The following is a 15,367-nucleotide window of genomic DNA, read 5'->3' on the forward strand; positions in this document are numbered from 1 at the left end:
ATCAGAAATCTCACTGAAACAAACAGCAAGGCTGACTGATCCCTAACCCACAGCACCACCCAAAGCTTCTAACCAGATCAGTAAACGCTGAGCACTTCTGCAAGTATCAGCCCCCAGTGACTGCAGGCTCTTCCACCTGCATAAAACACAACCAAGTTCCCCCCAGTGCCTGATCCCAGCACCAGGGAATACAATGGAATGACTGCCATCAGTTTCAAAGGGAGCTGAATCAGAGTAGGTGCCAGTGCTAAAGCCTTTTGTTGATGGTGTATTAGACTGTATACATTGGAACTAGTAAATGCTTCACTGTGATTTTTGGCCACTTGGAATATTTTTAGCAATTTGCCAAGGTTTACCCTGTGATTTATTATGGAGGAAACAAACTCAAGCACTAACAAATGAAAATATGTAAACTCCAACTTTTAAAGTCAATAGAAAGGTATTCGACTTCTTAAAGCTGTTTGGAGGCAAACAGTTCACACAGAGGCATATTAGGTTCAACTGCAGGAAACATCAGCTCAAGAAGAAACAGAAATGCAAATTAAGTAGTCATATTTATGAGTCACTTAGTTACAGTAGAAAAAAAATCTCTATACACAATACTTTTTAACTGCCATCCCCAAATCTGTACTTAGATTTGCTGTAAATTCAACAATTCCAACACTTTGCTGGAAATCTATTTGGGCCCACGTCTTCACTAAGGTGAGGCACTCCAAGGATCAACCATCTGGAACTTTATCATCTCAAATCATTACATTTAATAAGTTAAAATGTAGTAGCATGAAATAATACTCGAAATCATGAAATACACGGGATTTTTCTTTTCACTTAGAAAACTTAAAAGCCCTGGAATTACCTGCAGGTAATTAAATAGAACTTAAGCTTCCATTTTCAGTACAAAATTCTTCTTTTTAGGAAGAATTTCTTCACAGAGAGGGTGCTCAAGCATCGCAAAGGGCTGCCCAGGGAAGTGGTATTTAAGAGATGTGTGGACGTGGCACTATGGGACATGGTTCAGTGATGGGATTCAGTGGCTCAGGCTGATGGTTGGACTTCATGACCCTAAAGGTTTTTTCCAGCCTAAATAGTTCCACAATTCTATGAAAATTCATCCAGATGCTTCTGCCACATTCCTCCAAAGCACAAGAGGTATGATTCTATGATAACATTTTATGAAGTCTTGGCATTCATCACAGCATTATTTCTATTAAATACAGAGAAAACTTACAGGGGAGCTGAAGCAATCCAGGAATACAACTGAAAGTTTGAGTTTGATATTGAAATATCAGTTGTTTCTTACAGGCTTTCTGAATGGTCCTGAAAACATCAGGAATAAGATCAAGAGTGCAATCATCTAATAATTAATATAAGCAAGAATATTGAAGTATGAATGGAATTTAACACTAATTCTGTCAAAAATAGCAGAATATTGGAAGACAGAATATCATTCTCAGCTGTTGATGTCAAGACATTAATACAGAATTCTCTTATTGTCTGTTTATCTAACAAGGAAATTTCCACTTTTTGCAGTATTCAGCTAGAAGAGGAAGTGGCAAGAACCCTTTGTCAGTGCCAGAGATCACTGTCAACTGGTGGGAGGAATTACGTGGTGACATGCAAGCTTCCTGATCACCTTTTCTGCTGAGCATATACTATCTACCCTTTCCTAAAGAAAGTGAAATAAACACATTGACAAATGGCCAAACATTGATTTTTTTTTCCCCCCACATTTGGACGAGTCACTTGACATTCAAATTGCCATTACACAAAGCCAACTAACTTGTACAAAGTCTTTTTTAGGTTCAAGAAACCCAGCAGAGAGAACTTCACCAAGCAATTCTTTGTTAGCATAACATTTGACCTTGTATCTCTTTGGAAATCATACAACTTTGCTAATGCAGTCCTTACAGAATTAATCAAGCAGATAGTTAGACCCTGGTTACTATGAGCCCAGCCAATTACGAGCAGTACTGAAATTTGTCACTGGCATGTCCAACTACATTTTCCAACATAAAGATCAACAGAACTGTGTGGATATGAGGCCCCACTCTCAGACCTGCACGATTTGGGCTTTGTGGACTGGTATAAATAAAGTAAATCCAACATTTTTAGGAGCAATGTATTCTTAAGAAAAAGGGCTTATGTCCCAGGTCCCCATTACCTGCTGCAGTAAAACAGCAAGAAAGCAGAACCTTCCACCCTCTATTTTTACTAGCAGAGATTGAAAAAACAATTAGTTGAGAGTTCGGTGTGTCTTAGTTTCAGCTGGGATGGAATTGTTTTCTTTAGAGTGCCTGGTATGATGCTATGTTTTGGATCTAGGAGAAAAGCAATGTTGATAACACACCGATGTTGATAGTTGCTGCTAAGCAGTGCTGTCCAGAGCCAAGGCCATTCTCAGAGAAGGACCCAAAGAGGTGGGAGGGAACAGAATCAGGACACTTGCCTTAAACTGGCCAAAGGCACATTCCATACCATATGACGTTGTGCAGAAGGAGTTTTGGAGGTGGATGGGAGTTCATCTCTCTCTTCTGCTGCTCACGGAGGCTAACTGGGCATCAGTCAGGGGGTGGTGAACAATTACTTGTGCATCACTTGTTATACACATTCATACATACACAAACACAAGGTTCATAGTTCAATAAAGGCTTAATAAAAAAAAAAAAAGGAAGGTTGAGTCTGTGCATAAGGGAAGCTGCCCATTCAGTTTGTTCCTCTTTGCTGAAGTAAGACACTGCTGCTTCCAGTGTAGAGGAGAAGATGATAAGGTTACAGTCAGTAGCAATATTAACAGGTAAGCAAGGAAAAGAAAACTCAGAAAGAACAGGGCAGAAAGAGGGAGAAAGGAGACGGACACAGAAGCCATCCATAGGAACAAGCAGCTCAGTAGAAGACATACTGAAATATATTTAAAGTAGCAAAGAACAGAAACAATCCTGGTCTCTTCTCATCAGTTCCATTCACATAATGCTACTAGTTTCCAGTGCTCAGTAATAATCTTTTTGTTGTGGAGCCCATCCTATTTTCTATTCACTTCTCAAAAAGCTTCAAAACCTCCTAAACCAAAGCCCTATACAGCAGTGAAGCACAGCAAACATCTGCTGTATGGAAAGCGGTGTCTCTGAGTGTTAAAATACAAAGATGTGGGAAACATTGTTAAAATAGAAATGGCAGAGACCATACTTACAGCTTTAGCAAAAACAACCATCAGCTCAGGGAACTGGTGTGTGAGGAGTGCAAGCATTGCCGAAAAGGAACACAGGCCTGCTGTGAAATGAATGAAAAAGGGGAGCTCCTTCTGTGGGTAAACGGAGACTTCGTGAAACGCTGAAAAGAAAAGGAATATTGGCACTTGATAATCAGGGACAATTTTCTGAATTATGTACACAGCCTTACGTTTCACTCCGGGCTTACAGAAGGGATAAATTCAGTCTCAAGACTATTGTACAGCACAACATATTAAATCCCAGTACTTTATGGGAACTTCTCAAAAGTTTTCCCCTCACGTTAAAAGCTCATCTCAATTATTGCTACAGCTTTCTCTTCCTAGCCTTCTTTTTAACTGGCATGAGACTTACTTCTGAAGCATTTCATCAGGCTTAACTTTTGATATTTCTAATTGTATGGAGGGAAGAGTTACACAATTCACAAGCTGTCAAAATTACCTAGGTCCATTTCAACCATTCAGGTGTTTTCAACCTAATTCTGTAATCTGGAGAGAGGAGCAGATCTGTCCTTCCTGTAAGATTAAGAAGCTCGGTGTGCACAAGACAACCACCATGTTATAAACACATGCAAAGCAGGTCCTCAATACTTTTCAAAGATTGCTGGTTGGCAGACTACAGTAAATTTTTCAGAGCAGCTGACAGAGTAGACCTCAAAGAAAACAGCACCAGGACAAGGTTATAAATTCTCCACATAGCAGTTCCTTGCAATTTCCAATCTACGGTAACAAAATCAAAAGAAGGTGATTAGCAAGGCTAAGGGGCTGGCATATGGAGCTTTCAGCACTCAAGACACTACAACTGGTTACTAGCTGAGGATCTGTTTGGTGAATTTGCAATTACTTCTGGCCAAGAATACCTGCAGCTCTGATTTCTAGCCACTGATTCCGAAAGGTCTTTAAATGAGGAAAAGCAGTTTCTAGAGACATAAGTAATTATGAAAGGGCTGCATATTCCTTCATGAGCTGGTTTTAAAATCTAAAAAATAGCTTCAAAATTTACTCGCTCTTTGTTGAGAAACCAAAGAAATCATCTGGCTACTATGGAAAACTATTACACTCTCATACAATGCAGAAACTCACCTGGATTTTAAAATATGGAGATGCATAATGTAGAAAAAGCCAGCCTAACTCAGAAAAGGCTAAAAGATGGAAAGAATTCTTTTTGCACTAGTTTTTCCTTCATTGGTACACTAGAATCAAATCCAGAATATATCAGGACAACGAAAGACATTTCTACGTGTTCACAGCCATTTGGAACTGTTAACAGTCAGATCAGTCCAGGAGTTTTGAATCATTAATTTGGTCAACATAATTTTTTAAAATTTATCTATTTAAAATGAAGTATCAAGGTTTCTCGAGGAAGTACTGCAATAAAAGTGTTAAGATGGTTTTATTTATGGGTAGTTTTATATTTTAAACATAACAGGAATGCGTGAATGATTGTGTTGAAATATCTGCATGTGTTGGTGTTTAATTATGCTGGGAAGTCTACAATTTAGGGTTAGTCACTAACTGAGGAATTCCTTCTGCAATATCCTGCATAAGTGAGAAATGAGTAATTTAAAGCAGTCTGGGGGCAAATTTAAATTACACATTTTAAATATAACTTCAGGTTTTTAAATAGAAACACGTATGTGTAGATTTGCTTTCCACAGCTGTGGTCTCAGTGGGTCTGCTGCTGCTTTTGCAGTAGCTCTTTCCAGTCCTGTGGGACTTGTGTTTATTCACAATGTAGAAGTTTACCCTCAGAGGAATTCTATTAAACATACAATTAAGAGCACAATTCCAATCTAAATTAATGTTATTTTCCTAAGAATGATGAGCACAGGCATTAATGGTTTATTTTCAGGTCTCCTTACCAAAAGAATAAAGCTTGTAGGCTCATATTTCCATAGTTAAGCTCAAAGTACTGAACATTTGGAGAAGACTTCTTGCAAAAAGGAAACAACTCTTCTACGACAGTTATCAAACCCATTACTTCTTTTAAAAAAGTAATTTAAAGAATCAAGCTCATGTTTACCCTACACACCTGTGAGATATTTTAGGATCATTTGGGGACGGACATCAACAAATAGTTGAAACCCCTTCATGGGAAGCTCTAACTCAAAAACATAGTAAGATAAATACAGAACACCACAAACTGAACACGTCCTTAGGTTATGTTTTATTATTACTGCTTGCAAACCACTTACTTGGCAACAGTTCTCTGTCTGCTGTTTCCGTGCAACTTGGATAGGGGTAGAAAAGGTGACCTTTCTCTAATGGGTACGGGATCATCCTAAATGCTGAAAAAAAGAGAAAGTGACATTAGATCTGAACCTAAACCAAGTGGTTGGTTCTCTTTGCAAGAGAGAGAGCAGGTGAGTAAAGGAGACTGAGGTGAATAAAGGCAAAGAGGTTAGCCTAATGCACAGGAAAAAAAATGAAAAGAGATGCTTACTGCCTTCCCATGTGCAGTGCAGCAGATGTAGAGCCCCTTCTATTCTCTTCCAGTGCTGGAGATGAAAAAACGCATACGCTACTGCCTCACTGTCCCCTCGTTTCAGGATATGCTCTGGAGGTAGGACTAAGCTTTTCATCTCTAGTAAATACTGGAAGTAAAAAAGGAAAGCACACCTCGTTACACACAATATTCCAAAATCTTTACTAACAGTGAAAGAGGATCACTGGAGGGGCAGCTGAGCACCAGAGACCACCTTCCATGTGCTGATAAAACACTCCAGTCCTCACACAGTGCAGGTAGCATTCACTGGCAGGGGAAGTGAAAAGCACTGAGTCACCCAGCAGTGTATAAGGCTCAGAATGGGGGTCTCACACACAAAATACCAAGAAAGAAAGAAAAAAAAAAAAGCATCTTCAGTAAAACAAACAGAAAAAAAAACATTCTTGTGGTACACACACAAAGTATAATGCCACAGGAACTACAAGTTTAGGCTAACAAAAAAATTGCTATTTTTGCTCATCATTTCATCACTGCAAGTCTCAATGTAGGAGGCTAAATATGTGTTAGCTCCCAAGTACCAGGAGTCAATCAGGAAGCATCAGTACGCTAATCAAAGAGCAATCCACCAAACCCAGGAAAACCTTAATTTAATCTGGTTTTGTGGAGCTATCATCAAGTATCTCCAATCTGAACTTTCCCCATACATCAGCAGAATGTGTGATGCACAGAAGGGTCAAATAACACAAGACTTAATCACTTAAAACTTTCCTTGATACATGGGACACACAGTTTTGCATCTTCGTTGTATATTAAAAAAACAAAGAGAAGTATTCCTTTTGAATTCCGCTTTTAAAAAAAGACGAGTCTTTTTAAAAGAATTAAGTGACAGTTCCAGCTCTATTATTTACTTGCAAGTCGTTCTCCCCTACCATATAGTGTCTCATTCAATAACAGCCAAAGCTAATCCTCACCTTTGATCACTGTAGCTAGCGATTCCTTTGACTGTCTCCCGAAGTGTAAGAATGCGGCTTGCTCGCCGATTTATTTCAGCAGATGCCACAAACTATGAGATTATTTACTAATCTAGTTTGAGGACTTAACTTTTCCCATTCAGATTCTTGAAGGAATGTAGTAGGGGTTGTGCCCTGGCCAAATAAAGCACATTTACTGCCTGGCTAGGTTCTTCTCTTAGTGCCTTGGGCCCACACTCTGGAGGGTAATATTCTTGCTAATCCTCTCTAATCCTCTCCAATTTTTTTATTTTTTTTTTTTAACACAGTAAAGGATCACTCACACAGGGCTGCTGTGGGAAAATGGTCTCAGATATCTGACCTCTGACCTGACTCCTCATGCTCTCCCCAGTGCCCAGTTTTCAGCTGTACGAGCCGCTTCGAGTGCAAACGCAGCAGTTGTGATGGAGCCCTGCCACAACCCCAAGCAGCAGCCTTTTCCTGGCACTGCAAAACGATTTCCTCGCTTTCCAAGCAAAAACATCAAAGTGTAACCCCGAGCAGAGAGAAACAGGCAGTTTTCCTTACACAAAACGATGTTACATGTAAAGAAAACCACTTTCATTGGATACCAGACCCAAGAGATCTCTACGTTAGACGTTTATTTATCATTAGTCTATGGGACAGAACAGGCTGCAAATTCGAAAAACAGACTTTCTTCCCCACTTGATCACTGCAACCAATAAAATTCTGCCGTCCAGCCCAATACATTAGTGCTTGAAGGCAACATTTTAATTTTAAAAAGTCATTTAAAAAAAATATGGATAAGTATACAATCAGAAGAGATGATCAAACTACTGAGACCTGGCATCAGTTTCCATGATTGTCTGTAGAACTACTGAGTGCAAACAGACTTTCTGACACGGTATCTCGCTACTTACAAAAGGTACAAGGGACTCCTGAAACAACTGAAGGACAAACAAAATTTAAAAAAACTTTTAGATAATGATAATGCGTTATAATCTTCTTCCCCTAAAGGCAGAGGCAAAAGAAAAATCTGTCTGAGACTGTCTGAAATGAACTTGCTACGCTCTTGATCAGTCATGCAAACAAGCAGCAATTTCTCCCAGCAATTAGCTTCCCCAGTGCACATTCTATTAGATTGGACAGGCAGACAGAATAGAGGGGTTGGATAATTTGAGCCTTCATAGCAATAGTCACTCGGACTCCATGATCATTTGCAGAGGATTAGGTCCAGACCTAAGCAAACCTTTCGCATTCAAGGTTTAAAACTGAAAGCATCACCAATATTGGGACAGTAAAATGCAATATAGAATTTTATTTCCGCACAGTGCTCAGTGGAATCCCTATCTTGGACACTTCAAGCAATGAGACATTAAATTACTTCATGTACTAGTACTGGCTTTTACTCTTGTTTAAAAATGAAGAAAATCAATGATGGCAGCTCTATCACTAACCAGAGCTCCAGAGCCTGGCTTCTAAGCATGACGTTAAGAAGCATTTTGAAATTCTGCAAGTAGTTATTGTTTGGAAGCTTAATTTGGCTACAGGGATTTTAAATGTCTAATTTTACACTTCCTAATATTTATCCCTATCCAAGAAAAGCCTTCAGAAATGCATTAGTGGTGTTTCCAACAAGTTAGACAATTTTGAGGGTTTTTTTTGTTTTAAATCAAAACCATTTGAGCATAACCTATTACAAGAAACCTTTATGGTATAAATACTTGCCTGTTTAGTAACTCAAGGGCCACAGTTAAAAATCAACTTCAAGAAAATATGGGGCTCAAACAATATGATAATATAAAACAACTACTTTCAAAAAACAATGAAGTGGTCCAATAGAAAATTACCTCTTACCTTTGGAACATGAGGGTTAAATTCCACAGCTCTGTGAATTGCTTCCACAGCATTTATTTCTGCTGTACTAAGCCCTCTTTTGAAGGCAGTTTCTGGGGAGAACCTGAAGGGGAAAATTCATACTGAACAGAAGTAATAAATAATAAACACTAACCAGGTGTTTATTTGCTGTATAAGCTTGAAGTTCATTAAAACTGACTGATTTGTTTCACGGAGGCAAATGTTCATGCTAGTTTAAGTATCTTGACTGTCATCCAAGCCCACGGGGCAAAGATATGTTAAACTTTCTGAAACTTCATGTCGACCTCCCAGGGTGACTGAGCACCCGTATCTTTCATGAGATTGATAGGACACCAGCTAAGGGGAGGTAAAGTTGGAATCAGCCACTGAAACAGACCAGAATCCAAGTGCAATGCCAATAAACCACAGCTATCACCTAGCACCCAATCCACAAAGCGAAGAGCTGCTGAATGCCACAGGCAAGGTACTGAAAACAAGATGTATACAGAGGTACATGTGTGCATGGGCTTTCCAGAACCATCTTCACCTGTGTTAACTCTACGGACTCTTAAAATTATGTTTCGCTATACCTAACTATATAGTTAATTATACATAACTAACCATGTATATAAATATGCATAACTCGCTCTGAGAAATATATTACATATTGAGTCTAGACCTTTTTAATTCATATTTTACAGCTTAATTCAAGATTAGCAACCAACCCTTGCTTTCTCAGATGTGCTTGCTTACCTTTCTGAAACAGCTCTGGCTTTTAACAGGGCTGCTGTGTAACATATCGCCGCCGATTTTGGAAGACTGATATCTGTGATAAAATAAGCAAGCTGTAAGATTTTAAGGCAAGACAAACATTTTCAATCGACCTCCTTCGAGCTTAAAGATTTTTGATTTTGGTACACCACACAATAAACATAACATCCAGAACATTCCACCTCTGTCTATAAACACTGAATTTCTTTGCGCAGCCGTCTTTCTGGTCACTAGTCAGCGTCAGATTAAAAACTCAGAGCTGTAGTTAGGCAGTAAAGTGACTAAAACATAACAGAAGACTGAAACTGAACTCAAAGAGAAGTGCATATATAAATGTACGCTTAGGAACAGTGTGTTTTTCCTGGATTAACTCGGGAAGATTTAAAACAAGCTTCTAATCTTTGCCTAATTTGTAACATTAACACAGAGTTTTACAAAAAACGAGAGGCCATCTAAAAGCTGACCAAAAAATTATGTTACAGACAGGTAGACAAATCTTACAGAAAATGCAGCTTCCATTCTTTTCCAGTTACACAGGAAAAAAAAAATCTATTAGTTATAGGTTTTGTAGAACATGCAAGGCTAAGTTTGAGCTGACAATTATAGATTGGAAGGATAGCACTCCACAGTACAAGTTTACTTTAAAAGCAGACAAAGTCTGGGGTCTAATTCCCAAATACCATGTTGTGTATAGTCAGATGGCTCTTGCTTTTTTTTTGTAAATCCCATCCTAGGCTTGTCCATCACTTACTAGAAGTCTGGCTGTCGTACCAAGCAAAACACAGGGAGGCTACAGAGAGTTTGAAGCTCATGCTCATTTTTCCAGATGCTTAGGAAAAAAAAATCAGAAACCTTTTCTTAAGGAAGTGTCACAATTTCTGATGTTAACAATGAAGCACCGGGAAAAAAGCAAATGATTTTGTTAAATTAATAAGAACCCACACAGAAGAACACAGACAATCAAATAAAAGGAGCTTGCTTTTGGGGTGGCCACATACAACAGGCGCAGGATCTTGGCAAAAACATGATGTTCTTAACTCCCTGAAGCTATGAAGGAAGTTCACATTTTATTAGCTTTTATCTAGAGTTGTACAACACCTGAAATGTATTAGTTCAGATGGAAAGTGAAAGCAAACTGCTGCCAATTAACGGACAAGAGCTTATATACCACTAATCTCTGGCAAGGAATATGCATGTATGTCACTAATAATCTCTGACAAGCAACCTCAGCATTACAGAATTATGAAGCCAAGCCTGGAACACGGCAGAAGGGAAAACTACCTTGTTCAGCCCATTTACATCAATTACATAGGGGGCCTTGTGCTAAACTGAGAAAGGCTGATGAAATTAGGCATAGGCACGGATGCAGAAGAGATTAAAAAATTAAAATAATCCTTGAGCTGAGGCAAAGTGAGCTCCAAGATCTCTTCATGAATTAGAGTTAATTTAAAAAGTGTGTACTGGCTTACAGCTTGACTAAATTTGAGCTCACAGTTCAAAAAAAAAAACAACAAAAAAACAGTCCACACTCTGGAGGGCTATAAGAATCTAGTTGAAAAGATGAGATACTGGGCAGACATCTGCTTTTAGACAGGCACACCTTGTCCAGTTCACCTATAGGCTTACACAAACCCACCAACATTTCCCAACAGATATCACTTACCATCATACTTTGCTAAAACTGCCTGGACATCTGCATAAGCCTGTAACTCCAGTAAAGCTTCCAGGAGGTTTTCATGAATATTCAGCATGCTGAGAAGTGGAAACTCTTTCATTAACTGAAAATCAGAAAAGAGAAATAAATAAGGCACATACAGAAATTCACTTGAATCCCCGAATATTTAATAAAAATCAGCAGAATAATTTAAGCTTTTTCAACGTTCTGCTCTTTCACAGTGTTAGAAACTGACAAGAAGCAGCATGAAAAAATCTGCATCATTCCTACCTTAAAGTCATCACTTTTTTCCTCTATACACCTACTAGAAAATTAGCATACCGAGATTCAGTCATGCTCTCAGCTCAGATTTGCACATCTCCCATAGTGAACTGATTTGGTCAGTAATATTTTCCTGTACAAAAGCAAGCTATTATACATGCTGGGCAAGGGAAAGAAAAATTAGGATGAGGTATAAAGCCAACTATTTTGGCAGAGTAGTTCATAAGCCAGGCATGAAGCAAACTGGACAAGAGAGACAACAGTCACTCCATTTTTTTTTCTAATTACTTACATCTCTCATCATTTTTACTGATTCTCGAATTCTTCCAAGTTTTCTTGCACACATGGCCAGCCTTCTTTTCACATAGACCAGTACATTGGTGTCTCTTCCTGATTAAAAAACCAAAAACAATAGACTCATCAGTTTCAGTCCTTCCTGGCCCTCAAAAACACACCAAAAATCCTACAGCTTTTTTCCTAGTCACATGTAAAAGCATAGAACAGTTACTACCGCTGTCCCAAACCAAAGCCAATCTAGACCAATGCCAGCAACTTTTAAACAGGTTAAATTACAAAAAAAAAAAACCTGTTTTCTTTCCAAAACATTTTTTGTGATAACAGAAGATGCCACGGACAAACGCTAATTGATTTGTTAGCCTGCTCTATCTACCCAGTTGTCCAAAACACAATGCATCAAGCCTTGGAAGACAACCTATGGTGAATACACAGCACAACTGCCACTTTCTTGATTCATTCAGGTACTACAACTGATCACATAGCACACCACGCATAAGCATACTGAAACAGTAAGAAGTGCCTCACTAAACTGGAAATCAAACTAGGATCACTAATTCTAACTTCAATTTTACACTGCTGCTCACATAAAAATAAGTGTTTCTTTGATTCAAAAGTGCTTACTTAGCTGTGCTTCGTGCTGGGGACTTTGGGAATGGCAGTTCTGAGACTTCCTGTAAATCATCTCTCCTGCTTTCAGAGCCTGCTTAAAATACCTCTCAGCATCTACAATAGTTGTTGCTTCTTCCTCTGCGAGAAGAACATACGCAGTGGCACAACTGTAACAAGGCAAAAAGCCACAAATCATTCTGAGGGACAAAGTACCCTATTTTTGAATCAGTACAGAAGAACCAGAAAGAAGCAGTTTAAACTTATGTGAACCTACAATAATATTCTCTGAGCGACGCTAAAGTAGCGTCAGGAAAACAAAACTTTTCAGTTTTAGAGAAAAATACAAACTTTGAGAAAATTTGCTAATTATGACCAGAATAAGAAACCAACACTGTGCTTGGCTTCGCTCCATTTAATTTTTCAGTCTAGAAATAAAGCAAAGGAGTCTATAATCTAAACTTACTCATTGTTTAACTCTAAAGCTTGATACGCTGCTTTAATCCGGGCTTGAGGGTTTCTCTCTCGCCACGCTTTCTGCATAACTGTTGCAAAAACATGTAAAGACTGGTGAGATACACAGAGGCTGGCAAACATCTGCTAGCAAACCAGAAAAGGTGAGGCAATATAGGCTGCTCACGCCTCGGTTCTGTGTTAACATTCACTTGCGTTTGCAAACACCTCTTTGCTTTGTAACTGTTCTAAGGAAATAAACGTTTCAATGTCAGCAAGAGTTTCTATCGAAAGCAGCAGAATCTTGCAACTTCTCACTGTGTCACAAAGTTGATTTAAGATAGCGACGCCATCAGGAAGATTATTCACTGACCATTTAAAAACTCCTACACTGAGAAGCAAAGACAGCTTACATAACCAGACAGATGTACAATTTCTAAATTACTACAGCTTTTGGAAACATTTCCCAAGACTTCTTGAAAGCTTGGCAGGAGTAATTGTTAAACACAGGTTCTTGCACAGACCTGCACAGAATTTTAATTTATGCTTTCAAACAGAACCTCCAAGAAAACAGCGATAGAGTTGAGATCTGTGTTGCACATATCTACGAAATACTTCAGTGTTTAGATAACTACCAGTTCATAAAGGGTTAAACAATGTCCTTTTAAATTTACAAAGTATATTCGAGTGGCAAAGCCACAAGACAAGGCCAATTCAATATACACAATAGTTATCACCTTATTAGAAAGTGTTCTAGGAAACAAATAAAAATGGTGACTTCTTTCTACTCAGAAGGGAAATCTGAATTACAACTAGAATTCAAAATCACAGCCAGATGAAGAGCAAACAAATGGAATGCAGCATCTCTAAACCTTTCCCTTAGTTGGAAATCTAGGGGAAATTCTGAAGGAATGCTTCCATCGGGGAAAAATGGGAATCCCAAACTGGAAGTCAGCTTCTAGCAAAAGACAGACAACATGCTTAGAGCTACCATTATCTGTGCCGGTGTAACAGCTTTCACACTAAATAACAGTCCTGAAATAACTCCAAAACCTTACGTTCATGGAATCACATATCTGGCCTATCTCAAAGCATGATAAGAGAACTGAAGAATCTATACATGTTTCTTTTGGAACAAAACTTTCTGCTGTCCAGCAAGAATAACGTGGAAAAATGTTTGAGTTTTCTTTTGGAAACAAAATATTAGTCTTGGCTTAGCAAGAGAGACAATACACTCCACTTGTGAAAGAGAAATACATAATTCATATCAAAAACGTCGCAACGAGCTGACAAGTAACGCTTCCGGAACGTGACAAATTGGTAACAGCTAGGAGCTAGTCTGACAATAGCCAGGTAGAGAGCAGTTTCTTCACTAAACATTGGGAACACGATGACAAAACAATGGAGAAGGCACTGTCCATAAAGTTTAAATGAGATCACTTGACTGGTTGTTGAGAAAACAGTCCACGTTTTCAATATTGCGTTGTAAAAAAAAAAAAAGTAATGAACAAGTGAGTTCTAATAATATGTCAGGATCCTGAGAGCCTTTAGTAAGAAAGCACAAGGTAAAAAAAAAAAAAATCTTCTTCCCAAATCCACACATTAAACCTCCAGCATAGTAGAGACAGGCTAATTCACAAAACATCTGACATGACAGCTTGTGCCACCTCCAAGTACATTAAATATATCCATTTTACATCCCCCAATTGTTATGTATCTTATGCATATGGTACAGGTACCTGTATCTGAAGGCCGAAGGGCGTCTGTATCACACGTGAAAAAGTTCTGATGATCTTGAGCAGACAAATTCATGTCATAGTAGGTAAGAGGCTCTTTCCCAGTCACCCACATGTATCTTAAACGGGAGAAATGTCAGTAAAATGGAAATGCTGATGCCAAGGAAGGTATCTGATGCACTTAACAACAAGTAGTACAGAAATTTTTTATTAATAAAAGACAGGAGCCACTAATCAGAAGTTTTCAAGTACTACTGTTCCATAATCTTAACAGGTTGCACAAGGAAAAAAAATCTTGATCCTGCAGTCCTAATCAACTTCCTTCTCAAGAAACAAAATAACACAGAGATTTAAAATACAGCTGCATCTTCTCAGAAGAGAGACTTAAGATTCAGGATCACTGTCTCAATCTCTGAATAAAACACTAACAGCTGTAAGTCCAGGACTTTCATGGAGGAGAAGAGGAAAATAATTCCGGGAATATTTTTCTCCTACTTTACTCTCAAAAAAAAAATGATATTTACAATAATATTTGCATTCTTAACATTGAAACTGTCAAAGCTTGGATAGGTGCCTTTTAAACACAGGATTGGCATCAATCACCCCTATAATCTTGCAGGGCTCAGCTGTTTCCCAATACAACCAGTACAAGCTTTGCAGTGGGCTCCCAGTTAATTTTAGAAACATGCAATGGAAAGTAAGATGGTTAATACCTGCTATATTCTGCCCCTCTGAAAAGATTAAGAGGATTTCGCCACATCTTGCATTCTGAAAAAAAGTACTTTTTCAATTAAGAGCACAAGCAATACTACTTTGAGTTTCAAGTGCAGTTGTGAAAATGCAATTTCAATTTAAAAGCCTATTTAATTTTAGATTTATTCAACTTGACCATAATCATACAGTCTTTCCCACCTCCCTAAACTTCTGCTGTCACATAAGTATTTTTGCTGCCCACCACTGCTGGACATTAAAAAGTGCCATTTATATCCAAGCAATTTTTACTTGCACATCTTTAGGATAGCAAATATCTAAAGTTACTGAAACAGTTTTAGCTGAGCACGTAATCTATTT

The 15,367-nt window shown here is 38.4% G+C and overlaps 1 protein-coding gene across 4 annotated transcripts in view; it reads right to left on the reverse strand.

The window, feature by feature from the left end:
• Positions 1-15,367, reverse strand: part of ST7L (suppression of tumorigenicity 7 like) — a 31,993-nt gene that overhangs the window by 13,466 nt on the left and 3,160 nt on the right. For all 4 annotated transcript variants that reach the window (XM_021377511.1, XM_021377510.1, XM_021377514.1 and 1 more), the window contains exons 4-14: positions 15,010-15,064; positions 14,300-14,415; positions 12,574-12,652; positions 12,123-12,277; positions 11,497-11,594; positions 10,932-11,046; positions 9,251-9,323; positions 8,498-8,600; positions 5,667-5,817; positions 5,419-5,511; positions 3,188-3,327 (exon numbers count right to left, since the gene is read on the reverse strand). In XM_021377511.1, coding sequence (XP_021233186.1) covers positions 3,188-3,327; positions 5,419-5,511; positions 5,667-5,817; positions 8,498-8,600; positions 9,251-9,323; positions 10,932-11,046; positions 11,497-11,594; positions 12,123-12,277; positions 12,574-12,652; positions 14,300-14,415; positions 15,010-15,064 — 1,178 coding nt within the window. The remainder of the gene's footprint in view (positions 1-3,187; positions 3,328-5,418; positions 5,512-5,666; positions 5,818-8,497; positions 8,601-9,250; positions 9,324-10,931; positions 11,047-11,496; positions 11,595-12,122; positions 12,278-12,573; positions 12,653-14,299; positions 14,416-15,009; positions 15,065-15,367) is intronic.

This window comes from Numida meleagris, chromosome 25 (assembly GCF_002078875.1).
Source record: "Numida meleagris isolate 19003 breed g44 Domestic line chromosome 25, NumMel1.0, whole genome shotgun sequence".
NCBI classification, from domain to species: domain Eukaryota; kingdom Metazoa; phylum Chordata; class Aves; order Galliformes; family Numididae; genus Numida; species Numida meleagris.